Below are 15,070 nucleotides of genomic sequence, written 5' to 3' on the forward strand. Positions count from 1 at the left end.
AGTTACTTTTTTTCCTTCCTAGTTTTCAGTATTTGTTGAGCATTTGATCAAGACGGTTCACTTACAGTAGACATTCCGTAATGCAAAATAAATGTACTGTGTACAAGTATATCCAATAATTACAGCAAAAGATAATGACGACAAGTATATAATTAACTGCAACGTCTTCTTAAGCTCAAAGTGATTTTTAAAAATCATTAAATCATTTGATATTTAAAAGAGTTAAAAGGTTTATAACTTAAGCATTCAAAACGTGTTTATACTCAGTCAAATTAAGAGAGAATCCATCGTGTACTCATCAACAAATTGCAAAAAAACCTGCTGTTTGAATAGAAATAGAGAGAGACATTATTCCCACCATAAAAATATATATATTTACTTATGGACTGATTATATCGTGAGCGAGAGAGAAAAAAAGTTTTTTTAAAATAATTTCAAAGTGTTATGAAGTGATAGACAAAAAGAAAGAAAGAAAAAAAACGTGAGCTGTGTGCATCTAGTTATCATTAAAGAGAAATAATCAAAGAGATTAATTGAACCGCGAGTCAATTTTATTATTTAATTGCAATCAATTAATATTAATTCAAAATCTTTGATAAACAATGAGTATATCATATGATAACCCCACATTTGTCGCCGACAATTCACTACCAGTCACAAATGGTACAACAATACATACCGTTGAACAACAAAGCAATGGAGTGAAGGTAAAAGGTCACATAAAAGATCGTGACACGTGGGGCAAAGAAATTGAATTTCTACTCTCGTGCATTGCCATGGCTGTGGGTTTAGGCAACGTTTGGAGATTTCCGTTTATTGCTCTAAGAAACGGAGGCGGTATGGAACTTATAAACTCTTTCCTTTCTTAATGCATTGAAAAACATTTTAATGGCTTTTTAGGTGCCTTTGTCATTCCATACATCATTATTTTAGTATTAGTCGGAAAACCCGGCTATTTTTTAGAAATGATTATGGGACAATTCTCATCCAGAGGGACTGTAAAGGTATACGATTGTGTGCCTGCCATGCGTGGAGTTGGCATTGGACAAACATTATGTATAATGGTTGTAGCAACATACTACTCATCAATTATGGCCATTACACTCAGATACATATTTGATTCGTTCAGTACTGTTTTACCATGGAGTGAATGTAATTCCAATTGGGATGTACCGTGCTATCCATCAAGTGGATTGAGGATAGGTGCTAATCACACGTTTACTAATGGAACAAAATCATCGGCGGAATTATATTTCTTGTAAGTAAATAAAATAGATTATTTAAACATATCAAAGTATTAATGGAATCAATTTTTTATAGGAAGGAAATTCTTCACGCAAAAGATAATATTGACGATGGAATTGGATTGCCAAGTTTAAATCTTGTCGTTTGTTTGATTATATCATGGGCAATAATATTTGCCATTTTAATAAAGGGAATCAAAAGCTCTGGCAAAGCATCGTACATCACAGGAATTGCTCCTTTCATCTTTCTCGTAATCTTCCTTATACGTGCTTTAACTCTACCTGGTGCACTCAAAGGAATTGCCTATTTCTTTACTCCAAAATGGGAGGAAATCTTAAAGCCAAGTGTATGGTTTGAAGCCTGTACTCAAGTATTTTTCACATTAAATGTATTCTTCGTTAATGTCATCATGTATGCTTCATACAACAAATTTGATCATAATATCTACCGAGATTCAAATATAGTCACATCTCTTGATACATTTACATCATTAATGGTCGGTTGTATTACATTCGGTATTGTAGGACATTTAGCTCATGAACTGGGTGTGGAGGATGTATCACAAGTTTTCCAAGGAGGTCCAGGTATAAAAGCTTTTTATTTATGTTATTCTTGTGTTTGATTTCATTATTTACTTTTTCAGGTCTCGTGTTTGTTACATACCCAGAAACAATATCAAAGTTTAAATTTGTGCCACAACTGTTCTCAGTCATGTTCTTCCTCATGCTTTATATTCTTGCACTCGGAAGTATTCTTGCAATTACATCAAGCATTATCACAGTTGTTCGCGACCAATTTAAGACAGTTAAAAATTGGCAAGCAGCATTAGGATTTGCTATCTATGGTTGTGTCTGTGGTTCGACTTTCTTAACTCCCGTACGTATTTTGTCTTAAATCACTTCCTGCTTATCTAATTAAAATTATTTTAGGGTGGACAATCAGTTTTAAATCTTGTTGATCATTATGGCGCAAATTTTGTCATTTTCATTTTTGCATGTCTTGAAGTCTATACATTTTGTTATATTTACGGTGTCAAAAGAATCTGTGATGATGTTATGTTCATGCTTGGCTTTCGTCCAAACATCTTTTGGAGAGTTTGTTGGAAATTTGTCACTCCTGCTATCATGACTGGAATTGCCATCTACTCATTAATATTTTATGAAGCACCAAAAGATAATGGCAGAGATTATCCTGTAACTGCTCACATTATTGGATGGTGTATTACCTCTTTAGCAATCATTTGGCTACCGACGTTCTTTATAATGAGAGTTATGAAGCAAACAGAGAATACATTGGTGGATGTAAGTTAGTAAGGGGCTTATTCACTTATTACGTAATGCTTTTAATGAGAGTCTAGGATTGATTTATGCGTCAAAGATTTTGTTACGGATAGGAGAGAGTGCTTCAAAAATTCGTTTTTTAAGCCAGTGATGCACAACCTTTTATATTTCGTGGCACACTTTAGTGATAAACTTGAAATGAAGCCGCACACGTCATATGGTTTATGGCATTTCCAAAAATTTGAGCGGCACACTAGTGTACCACGGCATACAGGTTGCCCACAACAGCATTACGTAATAAGTAACCGGTCCCTAAGCACCTTTTATTGAAAATTTTGAATATTTAAACAATTTATTTCAATAGAAAATCAAAGCTGCTTTGAAACCAACTACGAATTGGGGACCTCTCAATGCACAAAACAATGCAAAATACAAAGATTATATGACAACAAAATAGTATTTATAAATTTATTGTTAAGGTGTTTTAAAAGTTTTACGCAAATAAAAAATAGTAAAAGAAAAAAACATTTGTTGGAAGTCTATTTGCTTTTGAATAATAATTTCAGCATTACTCAGTTTGAGTACATCTTAAGCATTATTATTCATCACTTTCTCGGAATACTTCAATGAAATTCTTTATTGTAGCAAGTTTTGCCAGTCAAAGTCAAATCCAATTCAAGCTTTTAGGTTCAATAAAGTTAAAATCCCGAGCGACACATATGGATGTCGCCTCCGTTTTACGTCCAAATGGTTGGATAAATTGGCATCCCGGCACATAGTTCGGACACCAGTTCGGTGCATTTAGCAGGGGAAACCACAGTAAGGTATAAACTTGTCATGTGTTCAGCTTCAGAATCATACTTCGGATAATTTTAAAAGTGTTCATCCAAAAATGGAGACCAGTAACCTTGGACGAACTATAAGGAGACACAGAAAACTGCAGGCCAGTGCATCTAAAATGCAAAAAAAGACTTCCGGTTCTTGACCGAACCACAAAATTAAACCTTTTTCATGGTAGCGCCGGTAAAAGAACAATAAAAACTTTAAAAAAACAAAATTGAAAGCTTTTTTAGCCCCCAATACATGCACAGTAAAAAGGTAGATGTAAAAATATTGAATGAGACAAACTTCTCATTTTTATGTTCAACTTCTCTCGATCAACAACAAAAAGCTCAAAAACTTTTTGTTTATAATAAAAACTTCCCTTGCATGTTAACCGCTCAGTTTTCACTCAGTTTTCGCGCGAAACGGTTCAGCCGGTAGCAATAAAAATAATATTTTATAAAAAGATAAAAAAAAGCATTTTTGTGTAAAATTCACTGAACCGTAGCTACTCTTAATATTCTCTGTGTAGTATTAAAAAGATAATTAATTTAAGTGAAAAGTTTAAGTTTATGAATGAAACTGTGCAATAAAAAATAAATCTGTGAAAAAATTAAAGGAATAATACCTAAAGTAGAACTTTACAGGTTCGTTGCTTACTAAATTGAGGAAGAAATTCATTTGTTTTGTGATTATAAAGTTGTTGACTTGTATATAGCAGGATGATTTAAATTTGAAACTAAACTTGCCTTAATCTGACATTTTATAAAATTTAAAAAAAAATGTATATCTTGAATGTCTATCAAAGCCATTGACGACAGATGTTTTGTGAGAAATTTTATATTGTTGATTTCCTTGAGAAATTTTAGTGGCAATACTTAGTTAATGCATACGAGAAATGTTTAATGAACTTGATGTAAATGCAACGTAAATTAAATATATCCATTTCCGTACAAGAAAATGTCCATGTCAATTTTAATGATTCCAAATAAATGTCAATAAAATATGAAAATAAAATTGAAAAATTTCCAAAAATGAAAATCGATTAAAAATAAATTGAGAATATTGTTTTAAAGGCCAATATTATTGTGTTTTAATGGTCTGTAGTTGATGGAATTTTATAGTGTGATGTGTCATACATATGATAATTAGTTAATTGAGTTTTTATTACTCCTGTCAAAAATGACACTCATAAAAGTTAATTAAATTTAAATTTTTAAAATTCAAAACAAAAATATTTTTAAATTAAGCATGTTAGGCATAATATTTTTGACATTCATGTGCTGTGTTAACTTACCTTGAATTTGTTGTCAATCAAATAATGATCAGATGAAACCTCATTTGCTCGTTAATATTGAATGCATTTTTATGAAGCAATTAAAATAAGTGATTCCGAACAGCACAGCTGTTTCCTAGGGAATTGGTATATATCGCGCAATAAGGAAGCTAACCTTACGGCGATAAACCATTACGTCTTATTTCGACCTAGTTCGCCGAAATGTGCTTCTCGGAGATATCGATTGTCACTAAAATACTTCTATATTGACTCATCTACTAATTTAGTAGTTCACACGTGATTATTAAATGTTAATGTATTTGCATATTTATTGTTTATAATGTACAGCATTTTATTAGTAGAAAGAGAATTTTAACAAATATGTACGACATGCCTAATTTGTTGAGTTTGTCGGTAAAATAATTATACGCTAAGTAAATTTGAATGTGTTTTTTTTGGTTTCTTAGGAATTATAATTAGGCTTACCACTGGCTCGATTTTTACCGGGGTAATCCCTGTTGTGAATTTCGGAAATAATTTTATTGTTCTGTGTCTCAATTTTTCTCTCACGAAAATATGTCCATTAAATTACAAATTTTCGAACATGTCCCGTAAAAGTTATTCAAAATCCACAAAAATCCTGGTTTTTCTCAAACAAGTTCTAGTCAGCCTTAATACAATTAACTTACTTGTTCCAAACAAATATTATTCTTAACCTAGAAAGTCAGATTTTTTCCTTATATAACCATCTTTTATGACTTAATAACAAGAATAAAGTTAATTTATTAAGTATTATCCTCAATTTATGATAAAGCTTGTAACACAGTTATAAAAAAGAGAGAACCTCTGATAACACTAACGTGACAATTATCATCATTGTGGAAAATTTCTAATCTAATATCTTTTTATATGCTTGTACGGGATAAATTATGATAAGAATTACAGCATTTAGAGAAAATGTATTGAATAAGAAGTATTGTAATTAAAATGACATATGCCGTAAAACTTGTCTGCACGGACAAAAATTAGAACTAGTCATCAATTGGACATTAACTTGTCATCAACTAATCAAAATGTATTTTTGTCAACTCGAGTTAGTATTACAAAAGATTTAGGGCCAAAGTCTGTAAAGTTTAGTCTTATTTTGGACCTTAACTCTTCCAATAATTTACAATAGGTCGTTAACACGTTTTTCAATTCCATTAAAATTCTTAAATGTTTTTCATAATTTTTCTCTAGTAAATCACGTTCGTTCTGCGCGTGAAAAACTATTATTACCTAGATTATTAAATTTATTTTTATTTTTATTGCGGAACTAAAAAATTCAAATTTCTAGATAAATTGCTATAAAATTTAAAGGAACTTCAAAAGAATATTAATGTTTCTTAGAATCGAATAATATTTTAGTCACAAAAAGTTCGCTTTTTTTGCAGTCATTCAAAGCACCTGCACACTTATGGCAAGACTTTTAGTAATACAATGAATTTTTTTTTTTAAATGATGACCTTCACAACATTGAATATCAAGAGAAATAATAGCTATAAAATTGCAATTATTATTAGTGTGTAAGAAGTTCAATGCAAAATTCAGCTCCCTATTTGGATTATTATTTTAAAGAAACTTGTTAAATTTACTTTATCAATATTAAAGAATTTTTATTTGTTGTCAATAAGTCATTTACCCGACCGACACAAAATGTTGTTGACAACCAAATACCGTCCAAGTGACAATTTTCAAGTTAACTGCGATAAAAAATTGTGGCCTCCATTTGACTACCATGAAAAACTTGTGCCAACCGGGTCAATAAAACCTTTTACGTCAAGCAAAATTCGTAGTTCTTAATTTTTCGTCTTCCTCAAAACATGTTTCACAATTAATCTTTCTATAGCTGAACTCCACCTTTTAGAAGAGCTCCAAAAACAACTCTTCTGAATAATTATTTTTTTGCTCGTCTTTACCGTTTGCCTTTCTATTTTTTATTACTCTGATGATGTCATTTCAGTAAAACCACAAAATATTAAGTTGTTATAGGATTTTATAGCCAGATTCAATGAAAGATGTTCATAGACAAAATATAAAAATGATATTTTTATAACTTCTTTTGTGACAAAATTGTTACAGGATTCTAGACCTGTATAGTCCAAACTTTTTTGCGCAATGGTACATATTGGTGCCTTGATCTAAACCACAAACGGCATAAAGATTTTGGCATTTTTAAAATAAGACTGATCTTAGAACAGAATGACTGATGCTCATGATTATAATTTATAATTTTACGTCATTTATAAATGATTCCTAGTAAGAAATCCATTATCATATAATTCTCATTTCTTTACGGAACTTATTGCAAATATTTTATTATTATTATTAATCCGATTAATAAGCAATAACAACATTCATACACTCTATTTTGACATTATATGTATTAGCATAAATTTACATAATCAATAGAAAACCAACATTTACATTGAACGATTTGAAAATGTTGACAGTATTTAGGTTCTAAGTCAATTAATGAAGCAAATAACAAGCAATAATTATATGTGCAAACTTGATAAAAACTAAGAAATTTCATTTAATTATAATGCTTGATTATAGTGATTATTAATTTCAAAAATGCAATGCAAAACACGAAATTTCAGTCTGTGACTGTATAAACTCACGAAATGACTCCAGCATGTCTATCAATAGCGGATCAGAAATAAAAAAACCAATAGATTGCAATTAATTTTATAATAGCATGACTGCAACTACCATATGCAGCATAAATATGTCAGTATGTGAACATAAACCTGTTATTGCTGGCATATATTAAATGTCTAATAACAAACTATACATTAAAGTAGTGTATTGTTGTTGAACAGGTTCAATGTTAATTTTCATTATGAAATAATCATCATCTCAAAACCTTTTTTTTGCATCTGAATTTAAAAATACGTGAAAGGTGAGTGAATTACCATGAATCGCACATTAAAAGTGTTGATTATGATGAATCTTGGATAAATCTCTCTTCTCTTTCTGCTTAGTTAATCGCAAACATTGCGCAATAATTATATCCAATTCGTTTTAGCAATGAAAATGTGGTTTGTGAATGAAATGAGAAGAATGATACTCAGTGAATACTCAATAATCATTCCAATCTCATCACGTTCTGTCTGAGTAATTTTCAATAAATTTAAAATTTATGTGAAGTGAAAGCGAAAGTCTATTTGGAATTGCATTGAATATCACTTATCTCTAAATAGCAATCGTAGAGAAATTACTTCAAATAGGTCATATGCTGTAACAGTTGCATTTTCACGATTTATAATGTAATCTCGTTCTTTTATATCATCATAAATAGAAAAGAGCCATATTTAACTCATGTTCCGACAGTTATAATGCCATGTATTGTGGTTAAAACAATGACATGCTTGCAAAAATTCTCCCTACTTCCTGTAGCTTTTATTATCCGAACAGAATATGTGATTTTGAGCAAAAATTATAGAATTTAATTTTCTAGTCTAATTAATTTAATTCTGGTTTGAATCAATTTATTTAAGCATGTTTTCTGATAACCTCGAGTGGGTTAGTACTTTAGAACTACTAATTTACTGGACGGTAACTGATCATCAATCAGTTATATTACTCTTTACATAACTTATCTCAGACCCTTTTGACCCGATATTATAATTTACGACGAAAAGACGGATTCCATGTGACGTTAATAAATGTGTCCTTATTGGAACTACTTTCATTTGTGTCATTTAGATTCTAATTTTGAGCATTGAGATTTTTATAATCATTCAAAAATTTACATTCATTTTTCACACGAGCATCATTCAAATTACTACGAATGATTCTCGAGTTAATTAATAAAAAAAAAGATTGTCGAAGTTTTGCGGAAACTTGTGTTATCGTTCGCTAGAATATGTGTTTTGTTTTGAAAAACCCCAGAACTGAAACTTTTAATTAGTCATATATCATTTAAGCGTGACTGTCAATTATGTTCTATTGTCACATTAAGAATCGTTTATTTGTAAGTTTAAAATGCAATTAAGGGTTTTCGACATCAGTACTTCCCATTCTTCGAAGAATTCTTTTGAAATCACAATCTCAAAAATTCGTCGAAGCCGAAACTTTGGGAAACCCCGAAATGCAATGTTTACAATTTTAATAAAAGATTGAACAGATTAAAATGAAAAAAACATTAAATAATTCCATACCTTAGCACCTGACTCAAACTGGTTTCCAAGCTACTGCCATAACGATATTTCAAGCTCAATATTTCATGAAAATAGGTTTTTCGTGCCTAGAATTTAAACTAAAATTTAACCTAAATTTTAAGCTTTGCTGAGGCAGATCAATTGTGGTCCATTGTCTCCCAAAAATGGCGCCTAAAGTTAGCTCTATCACTGGCTTCCTTCTACGTTTCTGAGAAAAAGTTACAATATTCTGTTAAAAATTCCATAATCCAGTAGTAGAATTTATCAAACTGGAGAAAAACCGGAACGCTTGCCACTCTAGTAGCATTTACTATCTAATACTGGATTAATAAAGTTCAATGCTTATCTAACTCTATAATCGAATAAATATTTATTTCAATAGAAAATGAAACTTGAAAGTTTATTTGATTTTATTCCCCTTTCAAGGTTTCTGAGTATTAATCATTTAAATCAAGATTTTCACTTTTTTCCCATAAAACAATATCTACATGTTCCTGTATGCAATTTATAACAATATAACACTTAAATTAATAAGCAAATTTTATAAAAATGTAGATATGAGGAAGATTAAAGGTAAATAAATGTCTTTTTATAAAAGGAAGAGACTAAAAATAGATTTTATCAGCAAGTGTCATAAGATAAAGTTTAACGTTCTATAATGTAAGCAGAAAGTGAATTATAGTAAAAAAAAAGTTGTGTATCTACATGTTGTAAACCTTCGAGATAAAATTTTTCCTGTGATTTAATTTCATTCATATTAATAATATGCAGGAAATGCATAAAGTTTTTGATTTGATTACTATATTGGTTGCTTTATAAAGATAAGTTGGAATATCCATTTAATACTGATTTAATACTCAAATATATGAAACATATAACTCTTCAATAACTTCAAAAAGCTTGATTATCAAACCTCACAAAATGTCAGCATTTTAATAAAAACTTGTTTATTAAACTTTTTTGCAGCAGGTACAATCTAGCAAGTACTTTTGAATATTAAATATCTCATTAAAAACAAGCTCATTTTTGAGTTTTTGTTAATATAAAATTATTCATCATTTCGGAATCGACAGTTGTTATTAATCATTTTTTTTCTCTGTACCTCTGAAAAAAAGCACCAGCTTTCATAAAAAGTAAGCAATCCTACATTGTATTTAATAAGCCATCAATTTATTTCTTCTTTAATGATCAAAAATTGACGCATTCAATATTTACCGTCTGATAATTCAGATAGAATTGACGTAAAATAATTCATATAAAATTAACACTCTAATTGTGGATTCAAATCACTTTTGGAATCATCTAGAGAAAAGTAAAAACCACAATAATCTAAAATTAATTTATTTAAATTTATATTTGAATAAAAAACAAAACAAGTTCCGCTTTAACTTTCAAGCATCAATTCCGGAAAAGGAACGGAAAAGGTTGAATTTATAATACAATTCCGAGCGACACAAACGAGGAGGGCTTAGCCACAGAGCTTTTTAGGTTTCGCAAAAGATCTTTTCTTAACACCAAATGGGCTCAATCCTCATCACCTTCCAGTTGATCTGACTATAGAAGATTTTTAAGAGTCCGAACTCCAAAACTCCAAAAACTATGGATTATCCTTCCAGAAAATTTGGATATGGAAGCTGTGGCCTCCAATTGAATCCGGACTATTCTGGTGACTAAATTTCTGAACTGTACATGTTGACAGTTAATCGTTCCGTCAATAAACATCATTAACAACTTTTTATTAAAGATATTAACCTTAAAACAATATTCATTCCATTCCATTGAGAATTTTGATTGGAATTTCATTGTATGACATCAGAGAAAGGTTGTTTGTCGCTAATTCAAGGACAAAATCACAATACCATTTATTTTTGATGAGGAAGAGTCACAGATGGAATTTTCAAACTTTTCTTCTTATCTAAAAACAATAAATAAACATAAATAAGTTTGGATCGAAATTTCTAAATTGAAACGAAAAAAAGCTTCTTAATTGCCTCGATTTATTATAAGCATTTGGATTTACATATATCAAGATCACAGATTTCGTCTACCAAAACCACACAAGTAAATAATGTGAGAAGATATCACACATTCTAAATACCAATACGACACAACATTTTCATAACCTACAGCAATAAATTTTAAACATACCGAAAAAAAAGTTTTAATGAGTTAGTACAGAAAAAGTTTCTGTTGTATGCTAAAGCTCCAAAAAAACATTCCTATACATGTATCGTTGTGTAGATTCTAATGACATTAGATACATACATGAAAATTACATTAACCTATGCCATAAGCAATGCAGAGCTCATCAGCAATAAGAGCTTTTATAAAAAATAACCAACACATAGCAAATTTTATTATTAAAATGCCAAAAATGTAATAATTTCATGGTCAGCAACCTGTTTTGTGCGGTCTTCAAGAATCGCTCAGCTGAGAATTTGCCATGGTTATGTCGAACAAATAGATATAGAAGTATATAAAAATAGAAGAAACTATCTATATTTTATTTCATTGGACTCGATCACGTTCAAGGTGAACATGTGTATTTTGCTGTTCTGCAGTAAACACGTTCGATGAAATTCACTTCATTCAATAATGCGGAAGAAATGGAATGAGTTGAATGATCCTTAATGAAAATTATAACTGACTTAAATGAATACTCGTAATTGACTTTTACCACATCTATGGTAATAAATTTTATTAACACACGAAACTTTTTATCTCTTTTCATAGCTTTCAACACTAAATGATGCATGGGCATGATAATCCAACCTTTATAGGTGACACAATCTACACCGTTCCACCTGGTGAATATCGTCAAAATATTACACAGTTTTATCCTGGAAAATATCAGCAAACATTTCCGCCTGTTCAACCACCAACGCAGCTTGAGGCTAATGAGGAAGAAACAACCACAGACAAAAAGGAAAAGAAACCACCAAAGGAACGCGACAGTTGGGGAAAGGGAATTGAATTTCTCCTGTCATGCATTGCTATGAGTGTGGGTTTGGGAAATGTTTGGCGTTTCCCGTTCATTGCACTTGAAAATGGAGGAGGTACATAAAAATTCTTTCTTGACATCATAATGGCTCTGAGAGTTCTACTCGTGATTAGTTTTTAAGCCAGGCTATAAATATTATTTGATTTACTTGCTGTTTGCAATGGTTGTGAATGATTGAGTAGAGCAAGCAATGTTGACTCGGATTTTATATGGAAAAATCAACTCGATATACAATTTGAGTCTCCTTCGAGATCTGGATTAAGCACAACAAGCTTAAAGCCATGCGAAGCCCTGAGCGGATTGCAATTTTGAACTAATGAGCTAGCGACGCAGCCAATTATGATTATGCACTAAGAAATTAAAATGTTATTTTTCTCAACAGGTGCTTTTGTGATTCCTTACATCATCGTACTTGTTCTTATAGGTAAGCAATCAATCAGTGCTTCATAGTGAGTCATACTAATTTAAAATATTCCAATAGGAAAACCTTGCTACTTTATGGAAATGGTTTTTGGACAATTTTCATCAAGAGGAAGTGTCAAAGTATTTGATTGTGTGCCAGCTATGAGAGGCGTTGGAGTTGGTCAAATTGTGTCTGTTGCAATCGTTGCTACTTATTATTCATCACTTATGGCACTTACATTGAGCTATTTTGCAAATTCATTTCGACAAATTTTGCCTTGGAGTAGTTGTAAGGACGAATGGAATGTAACATGTATTCCATCGGGATATCGAGAGGATTCTAACATGACATGGTCAAACAGTACAAAATCATCAGCTGAACTTTATTTCCTGAAAGATGTTTTACGTGCAAAGGACAATATTGATGATGGTATTGGAGTTCCAAATTGGACCCTTGTGATCTGCCTTGCAATTTCATGGGGAATTGTATTTTTAATACTCATCAAGGGTGTTAGAAGTTCAGGCAAAGCATCATATGTGCTTGCTATTTTTCCATATTTTGTGCTTAGTATACTATTCGTACGTGCAATAACTCTTCCAGGATCAATGAATGGAATCAAATACTTTTTAACTCCACAATGGGATAAAATTCTTGACCCAAAAGTTTGGTATGCAGCTGTAACGCAAGTCTTCTTTTCATTATCTGTATGTTTCGGTAACATCATTATGTATTCATCGTATAATAAATTTGGCCATAATGTTTATCGTGATTCCAACATTGTGACAACTATAGACACATTCACATCTCTATTGGCCGGATGTTGTATTTTCGGTATACTTGGTCATTTAGCACATGAACTTGATGTAGATGATATATCAACTGTTGTAAAATCAGGTGCTGGATTAGCCTTCATTTCATATCCGGATGCAATTTCAAAATTTAAAACTTTCCCACAAGTCTTTTCTGTTCTATTCTTTCTGATGTTGTATCTGCTTGGCATCGGAAGCAATGTTGCAATGGTTTCAAGCATCATGACAATAATACGTGACAGATTTAAGAAAGTTAAGAACTGGCATGCTGCGTTGGTTATATCAATACTAGGAACATTACTTGGTTCAATCTACGTTACGGAGGTAAAATATTGCATTCACTGCTTAATGTTGTTATATATTAAAACATCCTTATAATCCTTTCTTGCCTTTAGGGTGGACAATCAGTATTAAAATTAGTTGATTACTATGGAGCTTCATTTATTGCATTTGTTTTGGCTATTGCTGAGCTTTATACATTTTCATACATATACGGAGTCGACAGATTTTGCAGAGATATCGAATTCATGCTCGGCTTCCGACCAAATATTTACTGGAGAACGTGCTGGCGCTACCTTACACCTGGATTGATGACTGTAATTCTTGTATACACGTTATTGACACTTGAACCTCTAAAAGATGGCGATCGCGATTATCCACAAATTGCATACGTGATTGGCTGGTGTATTTCAGCATTAGGTTTAATTCAGTTACCAATATTTGCAATATATGCAATATGCACACAAAAAGGCAATACTTTATGGGATGTAAGTTGCAAAATATTAATATTGCCAACATAATTTCTCAATTAATGGATATTTACGTTACTTTCAGAAAATTAAAGGAGCGTTTCAGCCAACGTCTAGTTGGGGACCACGTGATGCAGCACTAAATGCCAAATACAAAGAGTATATTCGTACAATAGATTGATCTCAAAGAAATATTTTATTATTTTTATCATATTTTATTGCCTTATTTTTTAAAAATGATTCACGAGTGATGACGAGTTTTAAGTTTATTGAAACAAATGCCTACAAATGTTTTGACATTCCATTAAGATAATAAAAAAAAAGTATTGAAAATTTTAATTTTAATTCAAGTGTTTTTCAATTTGTAATATGAATTTAAATAGAATGCAGGTTGAATCAATTGTTCACAAAGTATGCTTACTAATTTACTCTGGTTTCTGCACAAGTCAGAAGAAAGTTATAGAACTATTTCCAGAATCTAAATTCAAATTTACTTTATTATTTCCACACAGGTGATTCATTCTTAGGCATTTAAATGATGGCAACTCCAAAAATTTATATTAATTCATTCTTTTACAAAGATATGTTTCTGATTCAGTGATTCTAAAACTGTGTGCACGACACATCGTTCTACTCACTTACCTTTATCTACTAGGTGCACAAAAGCGTTGTTCAATTTATTTTTATTATAAGTAACCTGAAATAGAATTAAATGGATTTTGGAAGTATTGTGAACCATGAACTATTGATGATATGGGAACAAGAATACATAAGAATTCAATTTTCAAATCTAACTTTATCTGTGGATTTGATATTATATTGGCCAGTGGTGGGCAACCTATGTGCACCGCCACATTGATAAGACATCTGAGGTGTGGTCGAAAATTTTTCTAGTGCTGAAGTGTTCCGTAGCTTAATAATGATTGCCAACCACAGCTCCAGATTATTCTTTTTAGTTTCTATCCATTCAAAAATCAACCTTGTAGAACTCGTTCCTATTTTTTCCTCGCTATACTTTCATAGTGACAGGGAATCTTTTGGATTGGCTGTAGAGTGAAATGAATCAAACGATGCTAAGAGCTGATGACTATGCATCACACTTCATGCACAGTAGACAATGTCATTTTTTTGTCGATTACCAATGTCGATCAATACAAGCCAATGTTGGCTGCTTTTTTCTTTCTTTAATGCAAGCTTTAGCGAAACGCAATACTTTAGACCGCTCGTAGCGCAATCTTATTTACGGCATATGAACGCTAAATTTTTCCACCCATTCCTCT

The 15,070-nt window shown here is 31.3% G+C and overlaps 1 protein-coding gene across 1 annotated transcript; it reads left to right on the forward strand.

The window, feature by feature from the left end:
• The first annotated feature begins 69 nt into the window (after nucleotides 1-69).
• LOC139091715 (sodium- and chloride-dependent glycine transporter 1-like) lies at nucleotides 70-14,136 on the forward strand. The gene is made up of 10 exons (XM_070641875.1): nucleotides 70-837; nucleotides 901-1,258; nucleotides 1,321-1,829; nucleotides 1,889-2,121; nucleotides 2,175-2,546; nucleotides 11,575-11,884; nucleotides 12,212-12,253; nucleotides 12,311-13,365; nucleotides 13,437-13,808; nucleotides 13,876-14,136. The coding sequence occupies exons 1-10, from the start codon at nucleotides 603-605 to the stop codon at nucleotides 13,969-13,971; spliced, it is 3,582 nt and encodes a 1,193-aa protein (XP_070497976.1). The 5' UTR covers nucleotides 70-602; the 3' UTR covers nucleotides 13,972-14,136.
• Nucleotides 14,137-15,070: the final 934 nt, after the last annotated feature.

The sequence above is a fragment of the Chironomus tepperi genome, unplaced genomic scaffold (genome assembly GCF_022539635.2).
Source record: "Chironomus tepperi strain 1889 unplaced genomic scaffold, CSIRO-AGI_Ctep_v1 contig_260, whole genome shotgun sequence".
NCBI lineage: Eukaryota > Metazoa > Arthropoda > Insecta > Diptera > Chironomidae > Chironomus > Chironomus tepperi.

What these genes read in the sequence shown, in the direction of transcription:
- LOC139091715 (XM_070641875.1), top strand. Translation starts at nt 603, where the DNA reads ATGAGTATATCATATGATAACCCCACATTTGTCGCCGACAATTCACTA. An exon ending in TGCTCTAAGAAACGGAGGCG is followed by an intron (nt 838 to 900) that starts GTATGGAACTTA and finishes ATGGCTTTTTAG; the next exon opens with GTGCCTTTGTCATTCCATAC. An exon ending in TGCACTTGAAAATGGAGGAG is followed by an intron (nt 11,885 to 12,211) that starts GTACATAAAAAT and finishes TTTTCTCAACAG; the next exon opens with GTGCTTTTGTGATTCCTTAC.